General features: G+C 33.0%; 1 protein-coding gene across 1 annotated transcript; it reads right to left on the bottom strand.

Annotated features, from left to right (window-relative positions):
* Positions 1-15,217: 15,217 nt before the first annotated feature.
* LOC143574075 (putative WRKY transcription factor 21) lies at positions 15,218-17,322 on the bottom strand. Its single transcript, XM_077058794.1, has 4 exons — positions 17,270-17,322; positions 16,331-17,141; positions 16,084-16,209; positions 15,218-15,722 (listed from the first exon to the last, which is right to left on the bottom strand). The coding sequence occupies exons 2-4, from the start codon at positions 17,137-17,139 to the stop codon at positions 15,578-15,580; spliced, it is 1,080 nt and encodes a 359-aa protein (XP_076914909.1). The 5' UTR covers positions 17,140-17,141; positions 17,270-17,322; the 3' UTR covers positions 15,218-15,577.
* Positions 17,323-22,172: the final 4,850 nt, after the last annotated feature.

A 22,172-nucleotide genomic window follows, 5' to 3' on the forward strand; every position in this document is an offset into this window, starting at 1 on the left:
TGGGTCACACGGCTAGGCCCCTGAGGCCAGGTGTGACAAAGGATGAGACCAACATTCAACAATTGAACACCTTGACAAGTAACATCTAACAATAAACTAGCAATGACATGTAAACACATTTTTATGAATTGTGATTAAGGAATTAACAACAACAACAACAACAACAATAGCAACAACAGCAGCAACAACAACAACGATTGGGGTTTGGTATGCATGTTATTCCTAAAATAATAGGTAAAACGAAGTGTGAATTACTCACCTCGAAAATAGGCGAGCTTAGAAGATGATAAATAATAAATGTGAAGTTAAGCATCTGATTCAACGAAAGATCCCTAACATGAGGTTAAAACCATAAAAATGCGAATAATGATAACTAAATAGAATAATTAGTCAAATCTTAGATTTTTAAATGAAAAATAGAAAGTTCATTTTTAATCGAGTCATTTATGGGCCTTAGCTGGTGATCCGGGCTGTTTCCCTCAAGACGATGAAGCTTATCCCCCATCGTCTCACTGGTCGACCTTGACCCATGTTATTTTGAGGTCATATCTAGTTTCTGAGTTTGCCTCAATTTGGTACCGCTCTCACGGCCCGCACTGTTAACAGTGTTTTACCCCTAGATGTCCAGTCAACTGCTGCTACTCAACGCATTTCGGGGAGAACCAGCTAGCTCTGGATTCGATTCGTGTTTGACCCGAATGTTAATTTGAGGTTAAATTCATATCCAACATGACCAAAACACAAATACAAATATAAAACATTGAAGGAACATAAGCTAATTTGGGTCAATTCATAGTCAAATTGAAAAGCCCCAATTTAGTTCATAACATAAGCCCTAAATTGAATTTGATTCATTGAACTTGAAATCCCCCAAATTTACTGAAATTAGATGAGGGCTTCCATTAAAGGGTTGATAAATAACTGGAAAAATACAAACTTACCCGAGAATTGAATGAGGAACTAAATGATTTAGGATTATAAGACCCGTTTGACTTTCGTGGTCAAACTACTTAAAGAACACCTTGATGGAGCTTGAATTCGTGAAAGAGCGTATAAATTACAAGTTGATTAGAAGAAAATGGAGGTAAATGATCATTTTTTAATATAGGAATCCAAATTAAGCTTCATTTTTATCAATAATTTTGCGATAATTCGTTTAAAACTTAAAAGTACGAAGATAGTAATCAAGTTTACATCTTTATCATGAGTTAGATGATAAAACTTATTGGTTTTCGATATATTATGATAATGGAATATTCTAGGCTTAATAAACTATATCTATATCTATACTATATATAATATAGGAGTGAGAGACCTCTTAATTTTAAGATGTGCCACTTTTGTTGCATATTGTACAAGTAGCAATGCATATAATTTTAAGAATGTAGGGGTAAAATAGGCTTTGCCTATTCAAAAGTAATATACAGTATTGGCCCTTCAACTTCAATAAAGTTTTGTTAATGTATTAAATAGTTACATATTTCCCCCCTAATTATTAACCAACTACCCCACGACATTTTAACTGCCGTAACTTTTTCACACGTTAATATTTTTTCTAAAAAAATACACCATAATAATGAGCATTTTATTATCTTTAATTTGAGTATGGTATTGCTATAGTTTATTAATTTATTAAAAACTAACATGTTACATGATTACCAGTTATTAGCGGCAATTGGTCGGACATGTTCGACTAATGGTGTTGGAACATGTTAGGGTTGGAACAGGTTAATACAAAAAGGGTTAATTTAGTTCATGTCGGGATAGGTTTAGATCGAAAGGGTTCTTGTCAAAACGGGCTTCGGGTTAACACATTTTCGGGTTGGAACATGTCCGTAAAAAAAGACTGGGTTAAAAGTAGTTTATTTGAAATTATTGTACATTTCATCTTTGCTTCTTGCTTGTCGCCACCTGTTATGCGCGTTTAAGCATCAGTTATGTGGATGACATTGTTTATACATGTCGGGTTGCTCGCGTATAGGCATTATGTGGCGCGCTTACTGGCACAGGTTACACGCCCGATGCCGCGTTAAATGCATACCACCGTCGGGTTACGCACGTACCTTTGCGAGGTTACAAACGTACTAACACCGGTTGCGTTTGAGTGTACATTGTTGCATCGCGCGGGCAATTAGTTAGTTTTAATAATAAACGAGATTAAGATGGATTATCGTGTTAAACGAGTCAAACACGGACCAAAACTAAACTTTTTGATCTACTGGTTGGCAGGGTATCACGACGGATAGGTATCAACCCTATCGCGATGTGCGGCCAAATGTCAGGATCCACAATTTTACGTTAAATGACACAATCAGTCCCTGTACTTTATAGAAATGCAAATTTTTGCCTAAATAAGCGATTTTAAGGATTGTTCAACAAGCTTAGATGACATAACAATATGAAATGAATCAAACACAAATATATACTCATTTTCATTGATACTGGAAGATCCGAATTTCAAATTCAAGTCGGGTAAACAAATACAAATAAAACCGGAAATTGACGAATGTTACAAAAATGCAACACTTTATAATTTAAGTAGTTTATGTTTATGCAATGCCCATTTTTAGAATTTACATGGTTTGGGTAACAGTAGCAAAATGTGCCAATTTACCAAGTTGGGCAACAACTCAGATAGGATTTTTTGCTATGCGTCAAAATGGGATGACTCGGTTGACTTGAAACTCTTGTCCATCTTTTAAAAATATGTACTACAGTTTTTGCCAACTGATTATATGATTGAATTGCATATAATTGAAATGAATTTTGGGGTTGTGATATCAACTACTAATGGTTAAATATGATATGGCGAATGCAGGTACAACTCCGGTTTATCCTCAGGTCTTGCTTCAAGTGGAAAGTTGGATTCTCAAGATTATAGAATATGAAACATTTTATTAGTAAAAATGTGGTCATTTTAGATTTGACCAATTTGTTTGGTGTTCATTGACATTTGTTTATGACAATTTTATTTGACCCATATGACACATTTACTTGATGTTTAATGTCATTTGTTTAAGTTGAAAATAGAAAACCATTTGCATATCTTGACTTTCCTGAGGTTAAACAATAGTACAACAACATGTTGCAGTGAATTTTGACTTTCCTGAGATCAAACTACATATGTTGACTGTCTTGAGGTCAAACAACAGTCAACAATATATATGATAGTACTAGTTCATGTCCATGATTAGGTAGCAGGGGTGCCAAAGGTAACACCTACTATTAATTTAATGTTTATAGAATGCTGATGTGTTCAAGTGATGATTTATGCTGAAAAGTGAAGTAAACTTTGGATCAGACTGGGTCTAATAATAATTGTAATAACACAATGTATATCGGTTTGGTATCGTGTCGGTACCGATGCCAAAAGAATTGATTGAGAAAAAGCAGGTACCGAATTTGATAAAAAGCAGGTACCGAATACCGTACCGAAGATATCAATCGGTACCGGTACCGTATCGGTATCGATATTTCAGTAATTTACCGCTTCGATACTGTTTTAGCGTTTTATCTTTTTTTAGCATATAACAATTGAATTTAAATAGTTATATATCATTGATTATCGTATTATTTACAAAACTATAAAAGATTCAATATTATCTTGAGTATTCCTAAATGTTTGATCAATGGGTTTTCAAGAAAAAAAAAAGAAAACTAAATTAACACTTGAAATAATGAATACAAATAGAATACACAAAGTGGCTTAAAATTCACAAAAATTAAGTAGATTCAATCTTTAATATATTCAGAAACTGAAGTAGATCCCTAAAATCCCTCTAGATATATCTTATATAAACTCGCTACCAATACCGATCTTATATGTACCGATACCAAATTTTAGAAAAAGAAATACCAATACTGGTACCATTTACTATCATTCGGTACATGTGACATTCGTCAATTTCGGGTCCTATTTGTATTCGTTTGTGTATTCGTTTATCATGTAAACCGACCCGATTTATATCCCGAACATTTCAAATATATAAAATATTGGATTTTATGTTACAATATTGTTTTACACTTATTGGGTCTTGAAAACATTCACTTCGGTCTTTAAAACGCGTAAACATCACTTAAAACGAACTTCGGGGACCATTTCTGCCAATTTTGAAAAATTAAAAAAATTTGTCAGCACCCCGTCGCGCTGCGCGACGGGGGAGGGAGTTTATGGTCACGCGGCGCGAGCTGTGTCAGATCAGCAAACTCGTTTTTGTTGTTTTGTGCTTGTTTGACCCTTTTTTGCATGAAACCTCTTGTGTTTAACACCCATATTTGACCACCAACATTACCATATATATACACACCCTTTCCCCTTCATTATTCCTTGCTACATCTCCAAAAACTCTCAATTCTCCATAGAGCCAAGGTTGTTTTATTTATGTGTTCTTGAAGGTTTGACTTCCAAATGTCAAACCAAGTTTAATCTTTCATTCTATTTAGCTTATGTAGTCTTATTAATACTTGTTTATGGTGGTACAACATATATATAATACACACCCCTTGTTACCTTTGGTAGTTACTTCTCCGACTCCGGTTGGTTAAGTTTCGGACCTCGTAAGGCAAGGCTTCATGGAGGACTTCGTGTTCTTGATATATATACACACACATAACTTGTTTGCACATATTAATCTTGTATAAATTATGTTCTTTTTAGTTTGTTTGTCATATTTATGAAGTTCCATGGTGGAGGTTTGTAGAGACTAACCTCGGTTTAACCGTAAATAGTCCAAACCGTGAACCGAACTTGTTACTAGTTTTGTTAAATAATTGTTTTAAACATGCTTTATGTTAGATTTAAGTTTTTAAATTCATTTGTACAAGTTCTTGGTTATTTGGGCATGTGGAGACCATCAAGGAACGTATTGTGAGATGGAAACCGAACCAATCCGATTTTTACTCGCTTAAGACACACAAGTGTGTTTTTAGCTATTAGGACTTATATATTTCTTTAAAAATAGTTTACAAACTGATTTTAATTATTTTCTTAAGTACTTGGAATTGTTGGATCCAACTTGATCTCATAACATAGTTTGGACCGACAAAACCGAACACTCGCTTAACGTACGTTGTTAGTTCTAAAACAATAGATCTACATACTTGGTTAAGTCTTATAAAGTTTTATTGAGTTATCTCATAACATTCATTATTTTGGAAAGTTGACTTTGGGTTTGACCAATTATCAAGGCCCGAACCAACAACCCGAAACACTCGTTAAAGACCTGTTTTAGTATCTTTATCCCAAAGGAACTTGCATATTTGCATTTTTCCCACCTTATTACTTAACATAGGTTAAGTAAATATTAAGGTTAGATACTTTAACCCGGTTTCGAGCAAACTTACATTTTTAAAGGGGTTATTGTTATAAATTCTCAAATAGTTACATTTTAAACCTTGAATTTAAATTGTTTACTTTTCACAACAATTATTTTATTTAAAGATCTTAAAGACAACCTTTCTAAATCCAAGACTTCTTTCCTTTTAGGCATTATTCGTTAAACTCGTCGTTCCGGCAAATCTCCAAATTATCATCTTTCAAGTTTACTACTTGAACGTGAGTACTTTCATACCCCGTTTTCCATCTTTTGTTTTGGGGGTGACATTTCATACTTATTCAACTAAATGTTTTATTCTTGAATCATAAACCACAAACGTTATTGTATACTTTACTTAAATACTTGCTCGATTTGGTGTTCTATGATTATATGCCTATGTGTTTATCGCTTTTGGTTGGTTGATCTATAAAATCCTAGACTAATTGGCATCCCCTTATAGCAAGGTGTCGTTAACGTAACGCAATTAACGATAACTATAAAATCCTATACTATTTGGCATCCCCTTGTAGCTAGGTGTCGCTAACGTAATTCTACTAGTGATATCTATTTATCCAAGTTATTGCTTTTATTTATTGTTTCGTATACAAGTTTTGTGGCTTTTTATCACTATATACTTATATGCTCAAACTTATGAATTGCTCACCAACCTTTGTGTTGACAAACTTTATTTTATGAAATGTTACAAGTTTGACTTTTGTTGACTCGAGGACTTGACGAAAAACGTTACCAAGACTATTAGGATATTAGTAAAACGAACAATATATTTGTTTACTTGTATTCAATTTGTTTGTATGAACGAGATGTGTTGTTTATTGATTTATGAAATAAAATGAGCTGATTAAATATTGTCACTTTAAACAGTGTCTTGTGTATTTGTCTAATCACGTTGCACCCCAGCATGTTCCGCCGCCTTTGGTCGGGGTGTGACAGTACGATACCGGTACACTATCGGTACGTAACCGGTATTTATGAAAAGAAAAAGCACATTTCTAGGTTCAAACTCAATCCCAAATATAATCAACCTGACAGACCAATCTTATCTTATCTTATCTTACAATACTAATAAAAGAAAATATTGAAGCTTAGGTGTCAGCCCTATATTTCTTTTAATTTCTAATTTCTCATCTCATTAATTTCAGATATCCATGGATCATGGGTCAAAATCATTTTATCAATTGGGTTATAACATAGCGTGGATTCTATTCATCATTGAGTTAAGTGCCTTTTCATACCCGGGGTTTGACTAACTATGCAACTTTATAATCTTTTTTTTAAATTTCATGCAAATAAACACCTGACGTTTCCAAAATATGATATTTTAGTACTTTTTGTTAACCCTTTTGTTTTTTTCATTAGGGATAAAATAGTTTTTGTTTCTCTCATTTACTTAACCATTTGGTCAAAAATAAATGAGCCAGACTACTTTAATAAAAACACAAACCGAATCACTTTTTTAACAAAAAGAAACTAATCGAACCAATTTTAACAAGAAAAATAAACTTACTGAACTACTTGTTTAATAAAAATAAATGAACCGAACTACTTGAAAATGCAAACAAATCGAGCCACTTTTTTTTGTCAAAAATAAATGAACCGAGCCACTCTTTTAGCAAAAATAAACGAACCAATTCACTTTAGTTAACAAAAAAATAATAATAAACAAACAATGACACTTAACTCTTCATTATTTAAAGACTTGTACATTTCACATTTATAATCACCTTTAAAAACAATTGATGCAAAACAGAATCAATTATTGGGTTGGTGGTTGTTTTTCAGCATTGTAGAAAATATATATTTAGGTATGCATTTATATTGTTTAATGACATTATGATCTAGATTATTACCAATACACATAATTATTATCTTTTGAATATTGTTACACGAGAAATTACATTAAGTTCAAATTTTCCATCATGTGTAGTACACGGGGTGATATATGGAAAAGATACATTTCATAAGTCGTGCACTGAAAAAAAATAAAATTCATAATTTACTTCGTACATTAAATTAATTCATAAATATTTTGAGAATCACAATTGAAATAACGACCTTATTATTTTTATCACTCGACAAATCCCGTGTAATACACGGGTTCAAAAGCTAGTTGACGATATATATGAATCTAACTAGACGAGTGCCCGCGCGATACAACGAGAAATACAGACTTTGGTAATCACGTAAGAGATTTTTGGGTACTCATTGTTCCATTTGAAATCGTGGATTAAGAATTCTTATTTTAAACTCAATTTAGTATCGAAGTACAAATGAAACCGAAACCTAACCATTGTTAATGGTTTGTTTTTGTTGGGTTTTAATTTCAACGGTTTGGTTCGATTTTCGTTGACAAAAAACGGCTTGGCTCACGACTTAGTTTAAAACCATCAAAGTCGGACCACAAACGCCTATACGTATGATGTTATTTTTTAACTGAAAACAAACTCTGATAATATCATACTCAAATTAAAGAGAATTAAATGATCGTTTTTATGGTGCAATTTAAAAAAAAACTATTAACGTATGACAAAGTTATGACCGTTTAAAAATCGTGAGGGAATTTGGGTTAAAAGTGAAATTATAAATAATATATAGTTAAAAGATTGGGGGGGGGGGTTTCAAAGTTGTAACTATTTTTTAAATTTCCAAAAGTTCATTAAAGCTGAGCGGGATTTGAAGAAATACGAAAGCCACATGAAATTAGTGTTAGAATGACTACTTTACCCCAAGTTGCATTATGTGTTTGAAAATTTGCAAATTATTTAAAATTGAGTGTCTTAATATGCCCATTAGTGATGCATTATATATAATACTAGTTTTTATCCCCCGGATTACGGGGGGTTGTTTTATATTATTTGTTTTTAATATTTATTAATTTTTTGATTTTTTTTATTCTATGAAATCTATTAATATACTTATGGTTTGATGATAAATTGTTTCACAAATAAATGAGATATTATAACTCGATTCAAAAGCTATATGAGTTTGATGAGACCCAAGACCCGTTTATTCTTTTTACTATAAAATCGGTTTTTTAATTATAAATTATATATATATTTTTAAATAAATCATATATTATTTTTTAGTATATTTCTACTTTATAGGATTTTTATATTAAATATTTGGTGAGATTAGTTTTTTATTTAATGAGATGTTATAACCCATTTAAGAAATATCTGGGTTTGATAAGCAATACCCGTGAATTCGGGTCAAATGCATTAGAAGCCTCCATTTAAAAATTAAGCAAATCTGGTGACTCCAAAAAAATAGGGAGCGACCACATCGCGACACGTAAGATTTTTATGTTTTCGTTTATATATATATATTACGGGGGTTGTTTTAGATTGTTTGTTCTAATATTTATTTATTTTTTTAATTTATATTTTTTATTGTATGAAAGTTAATTATATACTTATGGTTTGACGATAAATTGTTTCACAAATAAATGAGATGTTATAACCCGGTTTAAAAGCTATATGGTTTTGATGAGACCCAAGACCCGTTTATTTTTTTTACTATGAAATTAGTTTTTTAATTATAATTAATATTTATGAAAGTTAATAATATACTTATGGTTTGATGAGAACCAAGACCCGTTTATTTTTTTTAATATCAAATTGTTTTTTTTTAATTTAAATAATATATATATCTTTTTAAAATAAATAAGATATTATTTTTATTATATCCTATTTTATAGGATTTTTACATAATTAATTTGATGAGAATAATTTTTAATTTAATGAGATGTTATAACCCGTTTAAGGAATATCTAGGTTTGGTAAGACTCATACCCATGAATTCCGGTCAAATGCATGAGAAGTCTCCATTTAGAAATAAAGCAAATCTGGTGACTCCAAAAAAAGGGGGAGCGACCACATCACGACACGTAGGATTTTTATGTCTTCGTTTATATAGATTATAGATATAGAGAGATAGATATAGATATAGATATAGATATAGATTTAAAGGGTTTGGCCGAATTACAAAAGGAACCCTCTGGGCCTGTGGTGCTGCAGCTGGGCTAAAAGATATGTGAGCAAAGAGCCCAAGACGCAAAGTATCATTGACCCTTTGTTAACCCATCGCAACAATCCAGTTTCTTCTGCATTTGATAAATCGGGGCAAAGTTAAACTGAGTCAAGGCCCAGCTCGTACCAACTTCAACAAATGAAGTCTATTATTTATATAAATTTCTTTATAATATATTTACACTAGCTTTTGAACCCGTGTATTACACGTGATTTGTCAAGTAATAAAAATAATAAGGTCGTTATTTCAATTGTGATTCTCAAAATATTTATGAATTAATTTAATGTACGAAGTAAATTATGAATTATTTTTTTTCAGTTCACGATTTATGAAATGAATCTTTTCCATATTTCACCCCGTGTACTATACATGATCGAAAATTTGAACTTAATGTAATTTCGTTTAACAATATTTAAAAGATAATAATTAATGTGTATAGACAATGATCTAGATCATAATGTCATTAAACAATATAAATGTATACCTAAATATATATATTTCTATAGTGCTGAAAAACAACCACCGACCCAATAATTCACTATATTTAGCATCAAATATTTTTAAAGGTGATTATAAATGTGAAATTTACAAATCTTTAAACAATGAAGAGTTAAGTGTCATCGTTTGTTTATTTTTGTTGTTAACAAAAGTGAATTGGTTCGTTTATTTTTCCTAAAAAAAGTGGCTCAGTTCATTTATTTTTGTCAAAAAAAAGTGGTTCGGTTTGTTTGCATTTTCAAGTAGTTCAATTCGTTTATCTTTGTTAAAAAAAGTAGTTCAGTAAGTTTTTTTTTTTTTGTTAAAAGTGGTTTGGTTAGGTTCGTTTCTTTTTGTTAAAAAAAGTGATTCAGTTTGTGTTTTTATTAAAGTAGTTTGGCTCATTTGTTTTTGACCAAATGGTTAAGTAAATGAGAGAAACAAAAACTATTTTATTCCTAATGGAAAAAACAAAAAGGTTAACAAAAAGTAATAAAATATCATGATTTCGGAAACGTCAGGTGTTTATTTGCATGAAATTTAAAAAAAATGTACTAAAGTTGCATAGTTGGTTAAACCCCGGGTATGAAAAGACACTTAACTCAATGATGAATAAAATCCACACTATGTTATAACCCAATTAACAAAATGATATTGACCAATGACCCATAGATATTTAGAATGAATGAGATGAGAGATTAAAAAATAAAAAAAATATTGGGTTGACACCTAAGCTTCAACATTTTCTTTTATTAGTATGGTAAAATAATGTCCGAGAGTTGAACAGGAAAACATCTGCCCCAGTCAGCTAGTCAAGTTATTAATATGCATACAATTATGATCAAATATGATATTTACTATGTTATATGCAAGTATATAAATAAATTAATAGTAATAAGAGAGCCAAGCTCGAGCTCAGATTCAAGGTTCAGGCTCAACCCCTACCCACCGTCCACATTTCTAGTCTCTGAATAGCCAATGTATCAATTCTTCATCTTACAAAATCTTATATTTCACACAAGGGTATGATATGATATTAATGCAAAATCATCGGCCACAGCTGCAAACAAAATCTCATATTTCACACTTGTTATTGCCAAACAACATGATTCGAATAAGGAACACCCCGACCTTGTCATGGAACTCTTTATTGACTACCAGCTTTTATCCCCGTATTATGAGGTTGGTTTACAATATTTATATATTTTTTTGGATTTTAATTTTATTTATTGTAAAGAAGTTAATAATATACTTATGATTTGATATTAAAAGAGTTTCACAAATGAATGAGATGTTATAACCAGATTTAAAAGTTATCTGGGTTTGGTGAGACTAATGACCTGCTTATTTTTTTTACCATAAAATTATTTCTTAGATATAAATAATATCTTAATTTGGGTAGTCTTATCAAAGAAAGATGGGTGTCGGAGATAAAACAAGGTTTTAGATTGATTTGTGGATGACTCAACAACCATTAAGAATATTTCCTAATCTTTTTTTGAATGAAAAAAGTTAACACATGTTTGGTGATCTCTTGTTATGAGAGAACTCTCAACAACACGGTTTGGAAATGGCGGTGGAAGAGAAAGAAATTGAACCGATGTGAATTGAGTGAACTCTCGAGTTGTTTAAATTTGTTGCAACTCTCTTTAAGCAAAACCCGGACCGTTGGATTTGTCATAGTGAACCTTTCGTAATTTTCTCGGTATCCTCCATGAAAAATATTTTGTTCAATAACTCAAATTTGCGTGCTTCGTTTATTTTTAAGTGGAATAGTTGGGTGCCTAAAAAAGTAAACATTCATGCTTGGAAGGCGGAAATGGAGAGACTATCGACCCTCGTGGCTTTATCCAAAAGAAACATTGAAGTGGGTTCGGTGACGTGTAGATTATGTGGAGAATACGAAAAAACGAGTGATCATCTCTTCACTTCTTGTTATTTTGCCACATTAGTTTGGCAATTTGTTAGCCACTAGTGTCACATTCCTCCCATCTATGCTTTTTCGATGCGCGACTTGCTTCATTATTATGAAACTACTAATTTGGGGACTCAAAAAAACAAGGTTTTATACGGGATCATTCTAACAGCGTGTTGGTGCATTTGGAAGACTAGAAACGATATCATCTTCTCAAATAAGACGGCTTGTGCCAAATTTGTGGAGGACATTAAAACGTTGGGATTTCTTTGGATAAAAAATCGTTCGTCTTTCAAAAATTTGTTGTTGAAAGATTGGTGTAATTTTATGTTGTAATCTTGTTTTCTTTTGTTCGGTTTCTAGCTTCTTGCTAGTTGTGTTAATGAAATATGTTGTCCCAAAATTTCTTTTATAAATAATATCTTTTTTTTAAATATAGGATGTTAAATTTTAGTATATCTCTACTTTATAGGATTTTTATATTAAATATTTGATAATATTAATTTTTTAATTAATGAGATGTTATAACCCGTTTAAGGGCTATCTGGGTTTGGTGAGACCCATACCCGTGAATTCAAGTCAAATGCATTAGAAGTCTCCATTTACAAATAAAACAATATGATGGCTTGAGAGAATTTAGGAATGTTTCGTTTATATATTTTTAAGATAAACAAAGTTGATCTTGATTTTGTTTCTTTAAGATTTAGTTTTGTAAATAAAGTTAGTTGATCTTGACTTTTTTTAGGTAAGATTTAGTTTTGTAAATAAAGTTAGTCATGCCTCTGGTGTTCATGGGCATGCTTTGTGTATTTGTGTTTAATCTTTGTTTTATTGTGAAAGCATATATAGATGGGAAATGTTAGTACTGGGACAAGACTCATAAAATATAAAAACCAAATAATCTAATTTAAAAACAAAATGACTGAACAAACCAAACCGATTGAAAAACAATGACTTTTATGATTCGGTTATTATTATATATAAGAGGTTGGGTTCTCTGGTGGAGATCCAAGTTTAATCTTCACTTATGTCACTTTTGGTGGGTTATAGCACTGAAAGATTTGAGCAAGGCCTTGCGAGGTTGTCGCTTTGAATCCCGAGCCCACCCAAGGTTTCGTCTTATCGTGTGTTACGCTAGGGAGTTCTGCTCTTGTGGTGGCACAATTGTCAAATGGCAGTTGACGATATGGTTTTCCAGGGAACACCCAAGCCAAAATCTGAAGTCAGCGTGGTCCCGATTAATACAACATAGGGGGTGTTTGGGATTCCTTATTTTGTCTTCTTATAATTTTTCATTAAGTTAATAAGTTACAAAAGTGTAACTTATGAAACTTTTCGTCTCACAATATAAGCAATCCCAAACACCTTATTACTTTTCAAAAAGTTTCGAACCGAGCGAAAACCGAAACGAGCCAAAATCGAATCGAGCATTTTTCGATCGAACATCGAGCGATTTCGAGCATTATTTATTTCTTTTTCACTTTAAAATTTTCAATAATAAACAAATTAAAAGGTTGTAAATAATATATTTTATAAATAAATTAGTAGTTTTTAAACAAACGTGTAATATATTGTAAATTTTTATTAAAAATAAGTTTGAAGTAAGATATAATGATAATGTAAACAAACTTATAGTATTCTAAAAACTTAAATCGAACAAATAAAACAATATAATTGACGGAATATGAAAAATTTAAATGGGTAAAAATAATTGCAAGCTTATATTATGTGTTTTGTCTATATATTTATATATTTTTTCATATATAATTATATATAAAATACATTAAAAATATTCGAGCCGAACCGAACCGAGTAGGCCTTTGCTCGTTTGCTTGGCTCGTTTACAAATCAAACCGAATAGAGCGACTCGTTTTCAATTGAGCGAAAAAACGAGCGAGCATTTTCCGAACGAGCGAGGAGCAAATTTGAGTGACGAGCGATTTGGACGGCCCTACACACATAGCCAATTCAACTCATTTTAACCCAAATAATTTTACTACTATCAAGTCTTTACCAAAAACCTTTAAAAAAACTATAAAAACAAAATATTTCATATTTAACTGGTTAATATAATACAACATGCAGTGAAAAATCACCATTGATGTGACACTATAGTCAAGATTCTAAGAATGTGACATCAAAGTCAAAATCAACACTTTGTTTTTGTTGTTAAGGCTGAGGGGCGTGGGGGGCTTTAATGGGGATTTTAATAGGGGCTCCAACCAATAATATTATGACGTGTGGCAGAGAGAGAAACTGGATAAGGGGGGTGTTGGAGCCCCCGTTGGAGCCCCTGGCCCTGGTGTGGAGGGGCTCCAGCAGGGGCTCCAGCGAATTTTTTTTTTATTTTTTTATAAATATATTCAAACAACGTATTATTAAAAAAACTCATAAATTATTAAAAAAAACACACATTAATAAAAAAACACATTAATATCTAAAAATAAAATAAAAATTAAAGTACTAAAAAAAACATTATTCTTATTCTTCGGCTTGGTCTTCTTCGATCAACCTCTTTCGGATACGTTCCTTTTGCTTTTCCATTAGCATTTGATCGACCGGATTTAGGTTACTGAAATCTCTAGTAAGAAAGTCCAAATCTCTCATTCGACTTTTTTCCTTTTTGTCATTAGAGACCACCTCCATGGTTTTGTTGAATTTATTGAGGGATTCAACAAGATTGGCGATGTTTACGGCTTCCCCCTCAGCCGGTTTTTTCCCCTTGGCGTCCCTTCCCAATGGCCGCCTCCTCGGCGGTGAAGACGTTTCCTCCTCCGCAATGTTTAGGTCCTGACCCGTCCGTTGCAAGTTGTTTTTTCCGGTGGACGCGTCTTTTTGGTCCCGTAGCTTCACCGTGTGATTCTTGTGTCTCCGGAACAACAAAGTTAGGAGACGGTTGTGTGTTGGATGGTTGAAAGCCGGATGATTCTTGCGGCTCCGAATAAAACATCGGTTGGTGCGGTGACGACCATAAATCGTCGTCAATATAATCTGAATCAAGGTTTGGGTACTAATTTCCAGCCATTTTTTTTAAAAAAAGTTGAGAAGATGAATTGATTTTGGGTGAAGGTTTGAAGTTGTGGTATAAAAATGGGTGAAATGGGGTATTATATAGGAAATTTTTTTTTTTTTAATTTAATAAGAGCCCAACGGCTCTTTTTCTAAAATTCAACAAGCTCCTCTCTCTCTTCTCCCGCTAACAGGCTCACGCCTGCATGGATTTTCGCGTTAGCGCCCCTGTGGTGTGGTGTTAGCGCCTGGGGGCGCGAGCGGAGGGGCTCTAGCGCCCCCGTTGAAGCCCCACACCCATCAGCCTAAGAACAAGTTTTTTGACTAAATAAAACACCCATAATTGACTTCTCACTCAACAATAAATGATAATGATAACCAATTCAATAATTCCAATTGCCCCCCAACAAAACTTGCTATATATAGCAAGACCATACACAAATTAACATAGTCAAATGTACTAAAAACAACTCAAATACACCAACTCCATCATCCCTTAAATTAATCCAACATTTTAAGTTTTTAACAATAGTGACTTTCTTTCAGTCAATTACATACCCAATTACCAGCAATAAAACCCTACACTAATCTTAAAACAAAAAGAAAAAATAAAATAAAATAAAAATAAAGTAAAGATTAAACGAACCCCACAAAGACCGACGAACCAAACCTAGCCATAATTTTAGCTCCAATAATATACCCGAAAAACCCGTTAAGAATATATACAGGAGCAGCCCAACCGACCCGATTAAAGAAACAAACAACAAAATAGGTAACATAGGACTAAAATTCTAGTTTAAGGTAGTTTTAACTTTTAGGTGTTTGCGGATTGTGTAGGTAACCTTGGATGGTTATGTTCACCTTCATAAGTGACTATAAGCATTGTTGCATCTTCCAAACATCTCTCCACATGTTTTCTTGCGGGACAACCTCTCATACTGCTACACTTATAATAACCCCTGTCACAAAAAACACATTTTCTATTTAGTTTTTTATTGCCTCAAAAGATAGTAACAAAAGACTTATAGACACTAGTGGTTCGTGGTCCGTCTATAGTGTTACGGGGCCTACTAAGTCACGGAGGGGCTAAAAAACGTCCCCGATTCAACCGCTTTAATATCTATAGTCAATAAAGGTTGTAAAACTTTAGTGTAAGTCATAAATTTAGGAACTTTTTAGGCTCCATCACATTAAGAACCAATGGATCTACCAACCTAAAACAAATTGCAATAAGAGGAACACATTTGGAACACATACATTGACAATTTACTAGTAATGCTGATAATCACATGCTACTAAATAATAATATTATTGAGGTACCTTGGATGTGGAGAACCCTTAATAGGCTTTTGACCATATTTCCTCCAAGAATACTCATCAGGAGGTATATCAGCAAGCTTGTTACTAATAGCAGGTACTTTGATTGACCTCTTAATCCTATGTTTTCTGATCAAACAAAACAATATTAAACAAATTAGAATCTTAATATTAATTGCATAGTTGTGACTTATGACTTATTACTTATGAAATGTATAATATTAAGTATTAATAACTATTAACAAATAACCTCTTTTTGGAGCAATGACATCTACCAGAACTCCCACATTTGACACTCCCATCCTCGCCTCTAACCGAACACCGCCTTTTGTGTTGATAAGCCGCTTGATCAGCGGAAAGAGACGAACCGATCAACCGAAACGAACCGCCATCCAAATTAGCCACACTGCCTTCAATACTTAAAGAAGACATAAAAGACCTATTTGAAGATATTGTAGGGGTGCAAGTTGAGCTATCAAAATTCAAACTAATTCCACTACTACTACTACGCCTATACATCATCTCAGCTTGCTGTTTGAGCTTCTGCTGTTGGAGGAAATGGTAATTAGAAGATGGGTGAGGGGTATTTTGGGAAATTTGAAGAGAATGCTTCCCATTTGAACTTAACTCAAGTGAAAGCTGATTATTATTAATATTAATATTATTATTATTATTATTATTATTACTGTTCCCTAAAGACAGAGTGTTGTTCTTAACAACATTTGATACAGTTTCTTTAACTGGATGAGATTCTAACAGAAGCTGAAGTGGTTTTGGTGGCTGTTGCTGCTGGTATATGATTGTGTTTGTGTTGGTTTTGGATTCTTGAAGCATGTTTTGAGGAAAAGGGGTTGAATTTTTTTTGACCATTTTGACCCTGGCATGGCCAACACCATTATTATCAAGTAAAGTTACAACTTTCTTGAACTTAACCACTGCATCTCCTGTTTGGACCATTAAGTGTTGGTACTGAGCTTGATCTTGTGGTTTACACAAAAGACTGAGCATCTTATGGCAACTCTCAACAGCAGCTCTATTAGCAGCTTCAATTTCCTCCATACCTTCACACAAAATCAAATTTTTTTAAAAAATTAACACAAACCCAGTTCCAAAAATCCAAGAAACTGATATTTCAAGGTTAAACAGTAAAAACCCATCAAGAAAAAGTAAAAAAGATTGAATCTTTCACCTGGTATTTGGTGTGTTTGTGAGCAGGGTTATGAAAAGATGAAACCCCAGATGGGAACAAGGGTAAAAAACAAGTGTGATGAAGAAATCAAGATTATTATAAATTTGGGAAAGTAAAACCAAACCCAAGAAGAATAATAAGATTCTTGAAATGAATGAGCAGCAGCAGCATATGGGATTAAGAGAAAGAGGTGTGAAACAGAAGACTTTTGTTGCTTCACGTAGAGAGAATTCACATTCACACACCCAAAAGAAATAAAAATGGTGTTATAAGAGGATACTCATCCTATTCCCTATCCTTAAACCAAAAATTACACTAAAACTCATTACATTTTCTCTCTCTATTTCAATTAAATAATACTTTTTATAAATTTTATCATTACCTTTTCTCTTTCCTTCACTCACAACCACTTTCAAAATATATTAAAAAATTATAGAGGGTGAACAGTAACTTTTTAAATATACAGAAAAATCACTATTTTTTCCAAAATATAAAAACTCTTCACTCACAACAACCTGAATCACTCTCTAAATTATAAAAACACCCCTCACATAATATGAGGGGTTGGATGAGAATGCTCTAAAGCACCGACGCTTTCACTTTTTGGATGACCACTTTTTCAACGTACGATTTTATCCATGTTTTTGGATGACCATTTCTTCAAAGCAATCATATACGTTTGTTTCCCAAATAGTCACCTCAATAGTAGTTTGAAATAGTAAAGTTTATACTATAAATATTAACGCATGTAACAATAATGAAGACCATCAACAAAAGTTACTGAATAACATATTCCATCTTCTCTTATTGCATATTGCTACAGATAGTGGTGATCTCTTTATTATCTTCAAATTCTCACATTACCCTAATAATCTTGTTATAGTTAGGGCTAATATTATAACACGTTATCAGCACGAGCCGCTTATATCCTAACCAAGAAAGGTAATAGACACAAAGCAACAAAATGTCAAATATAGCAAAACTCGAATTCCCTGCATTCAACATTTCTGGAGAAAATTATATGTCTTGGACAGCAAATGTCAAAAGACATTTAAAATCTATGGATTTGTTAGACGCAATCCAAGAATACAATGATTGCTCTGACCAGGATAAAGCAAGAGCTGATATTTTCATCCATAAACATATTGATGAATTACTACAGCATGAGTATTTTAATTATGATAACCCATATATGATATGGGAAGATTTGAAAAGCAGATTCGGTCATCTAAAGGAAGTTTTACTTCCTACTTCTAGAGATGAATGGAACAGTCTTAGGTTCCAAGATTTTAAGAGGGTAAATGATTACACCTCTGCTTTATACCGAATTTGTTCAAAGCTAGAATTTTGTGGGTATCCCGTAACAGAGGAAGAAAAGTTAGAGAAAACTTTCTCCACGTTTCATGCATCAAATATAAACTTGCAAACACATTATCGTTTGCAGAATTTTAAGAGATACTCTGATCTAAATGCATTACTCCTTGTAGCAGAGAAAAATAATGAATTATTGATGAAAAATCATCAATCTCGTCCCACGGGTTCATTAGCCATACCAGAAGCACATGTTGCTCACAAAAGTTCTCATAAAAATTCTGATCATAAATGGGAACAAAGTCGAGGACGAGGCCGTGGACGTGGTCATTTTGACAAAAGGCATTTTAATGATCGTAAGCATCCATTCAAATGGAACAATAACTCTTACGGTCGTGGTCGTGGCCGTGGTCGTGGTCGTAACCAGAGAGCCAGTAATTATCATGTCCCACACAATACCATTTCCAACCACCAAAATAAATGGAATGAAGCTGGTAGGTCCGAAAACAATGGCACTTCATGTTTTAGATGTGGAAGTACAAACCACTGGACAAAGGCTTGTCGCACAGCTCCACATCTGTGTGAACTGTACCAAGCCTCTCTAAAAGGAAAAGAGAAAGAAGTGAACCATGTTGATAACTTTAATAATATCAATGCTGAGCTGAGCGTTGAAGACTTTGGGGTAGAACTTTGAAACAAAGTTGCTTGACTACTATAATTAGATGCAGTTATTAAGTGTGTTCTCATTATCTTTAATTATGTAGTTCCTCTTTCATGTACTACTTGTGTTTCAATTAAATAAAGTTCTTATTAAAATATCATATGTCTTCGTTATACACTTATTTTTTTCTTTCTTAATATTTTTCAAGATTTAAAATGAAAATCACCGGAGCACAAGATCAAACAAATGAAGAAGATATATGTATAGCGGATAGTGGAGCCACGCATACTATACTTAGATCTAAAAAATATTTTTATAAACTGAAACCAACAAAAGGGATCATCAATACAATATCAGGTCCTACAAACTTGATAGAAGGAGTGAGAAAAGCTAATTTAGCATTACCAAATGGTACAAAGCTCAAAATAGAAAATGCTTTATTTTCCCCAAAATCAACAAGAAATTTGTTGAGTTTCAGAAACATATATCATAATGGATATGATACTCAGTCAAGGACTGTTAGTAATGAAAAATATTTGCATATCATAAGCAAAGATCAAATATTGGAAAAATTGCCAATGCTCCATTCTGGTTTGCATTATACATATATAAATGTGCCTCAAGCACATATGGCAGTCAAAGAAAATTGTTGCGATTCTGGTATCATAAACTTATGGCATGACAGATTAGGCCATCCAGGATCCACAATGATGAAAAGGATCATTGAAAATACACATGGGCATCCACTGAAAGGTCAAAAGATCCATAAAATAGATAAAATGCCTCAATGTACATCTTGTTCTCTTGGAAAATTAATTACAAGGCATTCGCCATTAAAAGTCGATAAAGAAACACCAATGTTTCTTGAAATAATTCAAGGTGACATATGTGGACCAATTCATCCACCATGTGGACCATTTAGATACTTCATGGTCTTAATAGATGCATCCAGCAGATGGTCTAATATCTCTTTATTATCGACTCGTAATGTTGCTTTTGCAAAATTTCTTGCTCAAATTATCAAATTACGTGCACATTTTCCGGATTATACCATTAAAAGAGTAAGGCTTGATAATGCGGGAGAATTTACATCACATGCTTTTGATGATTATTGCATGTCTGTGGGGATTGTTGTAGAACACCCTGTTGCTCATGTACACACACAAAATGGCTTAGCCGAGTCGTTGATCAAACGCCTACAGCTAATAGCTAGACCATTAATAATGAGGACAAAACTCCCTGTTTCTATTTGGGGCCATGCAATTATGCATGCTGGATCATTAATCCGCGTGAGACCAAGTGCAAATCATAAATTCTCTCCCACACAACTTGTTTCTGGAAATGAGCCAAATATCTCTCATCTTAGAATTTTTAGTTGTGCTGTGTATGTTCTTATTGCACCACCACAACGCACAAAAATGGGTCCCCAAAGAAGGTTGGGAATATATGTTGGATATGAAACATCTTCCATCATAAGATACCTTGAACCTTTAACAGGTGATGTATTTACAACACGTTTTGCTGATTGTCATTTTAACGAGACAATGTTCCCGACATTAGGGGGAGAAATGAAAAAGCAAGAAAGAGATATATCATGGTGTGTGCCATCATTGTTACACCTAGACCCAAGATCAAAACAAAGTGAGACAGAGGTTCAAAAAATAATACATCTACAAGAAATTGCAAATCAGTTACCTGATGCATTTACTGATATAAACAGGGTCACTAAATCTCATATACCAGCTGCTAAAGCTCCAGCTCGAGTTGAGATTCCAAGCAAGCAAAACCATAATAATGCACCTCATGAATCTCAAAAACGTTTAAAACGTGGAAGGCCAATCGGTTCAAAGGATAAAAATCCTCGAAAAAGAAAGGGTTCTGAGAAGGATACTGACCCTAAGGAAGGAATGATTGACAAAACCTTCCCTCAGGAAAGAATAAATGATATAACATTTCCTCAGGAAGAAATAAATGATTCCAATAAAGAATTGTCAATAAACTATGGTAAATCACATATAATGTGGGATCGAGATGAAATGGAAAATATTGATGATATATTTTCTTATTCTGTGGCAAGCGATATCATGGAAGAAAATGATGACCCTGAACCAAAATCTGTAGATGATTGTAAAAATCGACAAGATTGGAACAAATGGAAAGATGCTATGCAAGCTGAATTAAACTCACTAAACAATCGAAAGGTTTTTGGACCTATTGTCATTACACCAAAGTCAATGAAAACTGTAGGATATAAATGGGTTTTTATGAGAAAACGAAATGAGAAAAATGAAGTTACAAGATATAAAGCAAGACTTGTAGCTCAAGGTTTTTCTCAAAGGCCAGGAATTGACTATGAAGAAACGTATTCTCCTGTCATGGATGCTATTACGTTTAGATATTTAATCAGCTTAGCAGTCTCTAAAAATTTAGAGATGCGCCTTATGGATGTTGTCACAGCTTACTTGTATGGATCACTAGATAGTGACATCTATATGAAAATTCCCGAAGGATTTAAACTCCCCGATGCAATAAGATCAAAGCCTAAGGAAATGTATTCCATCAAATAACAAAGATCCTTGTATGGACTGAAACAATCTGGAAGGATGTGGTACAATCGTTTGAGTGATTATTTGATAAGCAAAGGATACACAAATAATCTTATTTGTCCATGTGTCTTCATCAAGAAGACAACATCAGGATATGTGATCATAGCTGTGTATGTTGACGATCTAAATTTAATTGGGACACAAAAAGAAATTAATGAAGCAATTGCTCTTTTAAAGAAAGAATTCGAAATGAAAGATCTTGGAAAAACCAAATATTGTCTTGGTTTACAAATTGAGCATATGCATAATGGAATACTTGTGCATCAGTCAACTTATACTGAGAAACTCTTAAAACGTTTCAATATGGACAAAGCAAATCCTTTAA

This window comes from Bidens hawaiensis, unplaced genomic scaffold, assembly GCF_021521415.1.
Source record: "Bidens hawaiensis isolate Kalapana, Puna unplaced genomic scaffold, B.hawaiensis_p1.1 tig00026837_1, whole genome shotgun sequence".
Classification (NCBI taxonomy): domain Eukaryota; kingdom Viridiplantae; phylum Streptophyta; class Magnoliopsida; order Asterales; family Asteraceae; genus Bidens; species Bidens hawaiensis.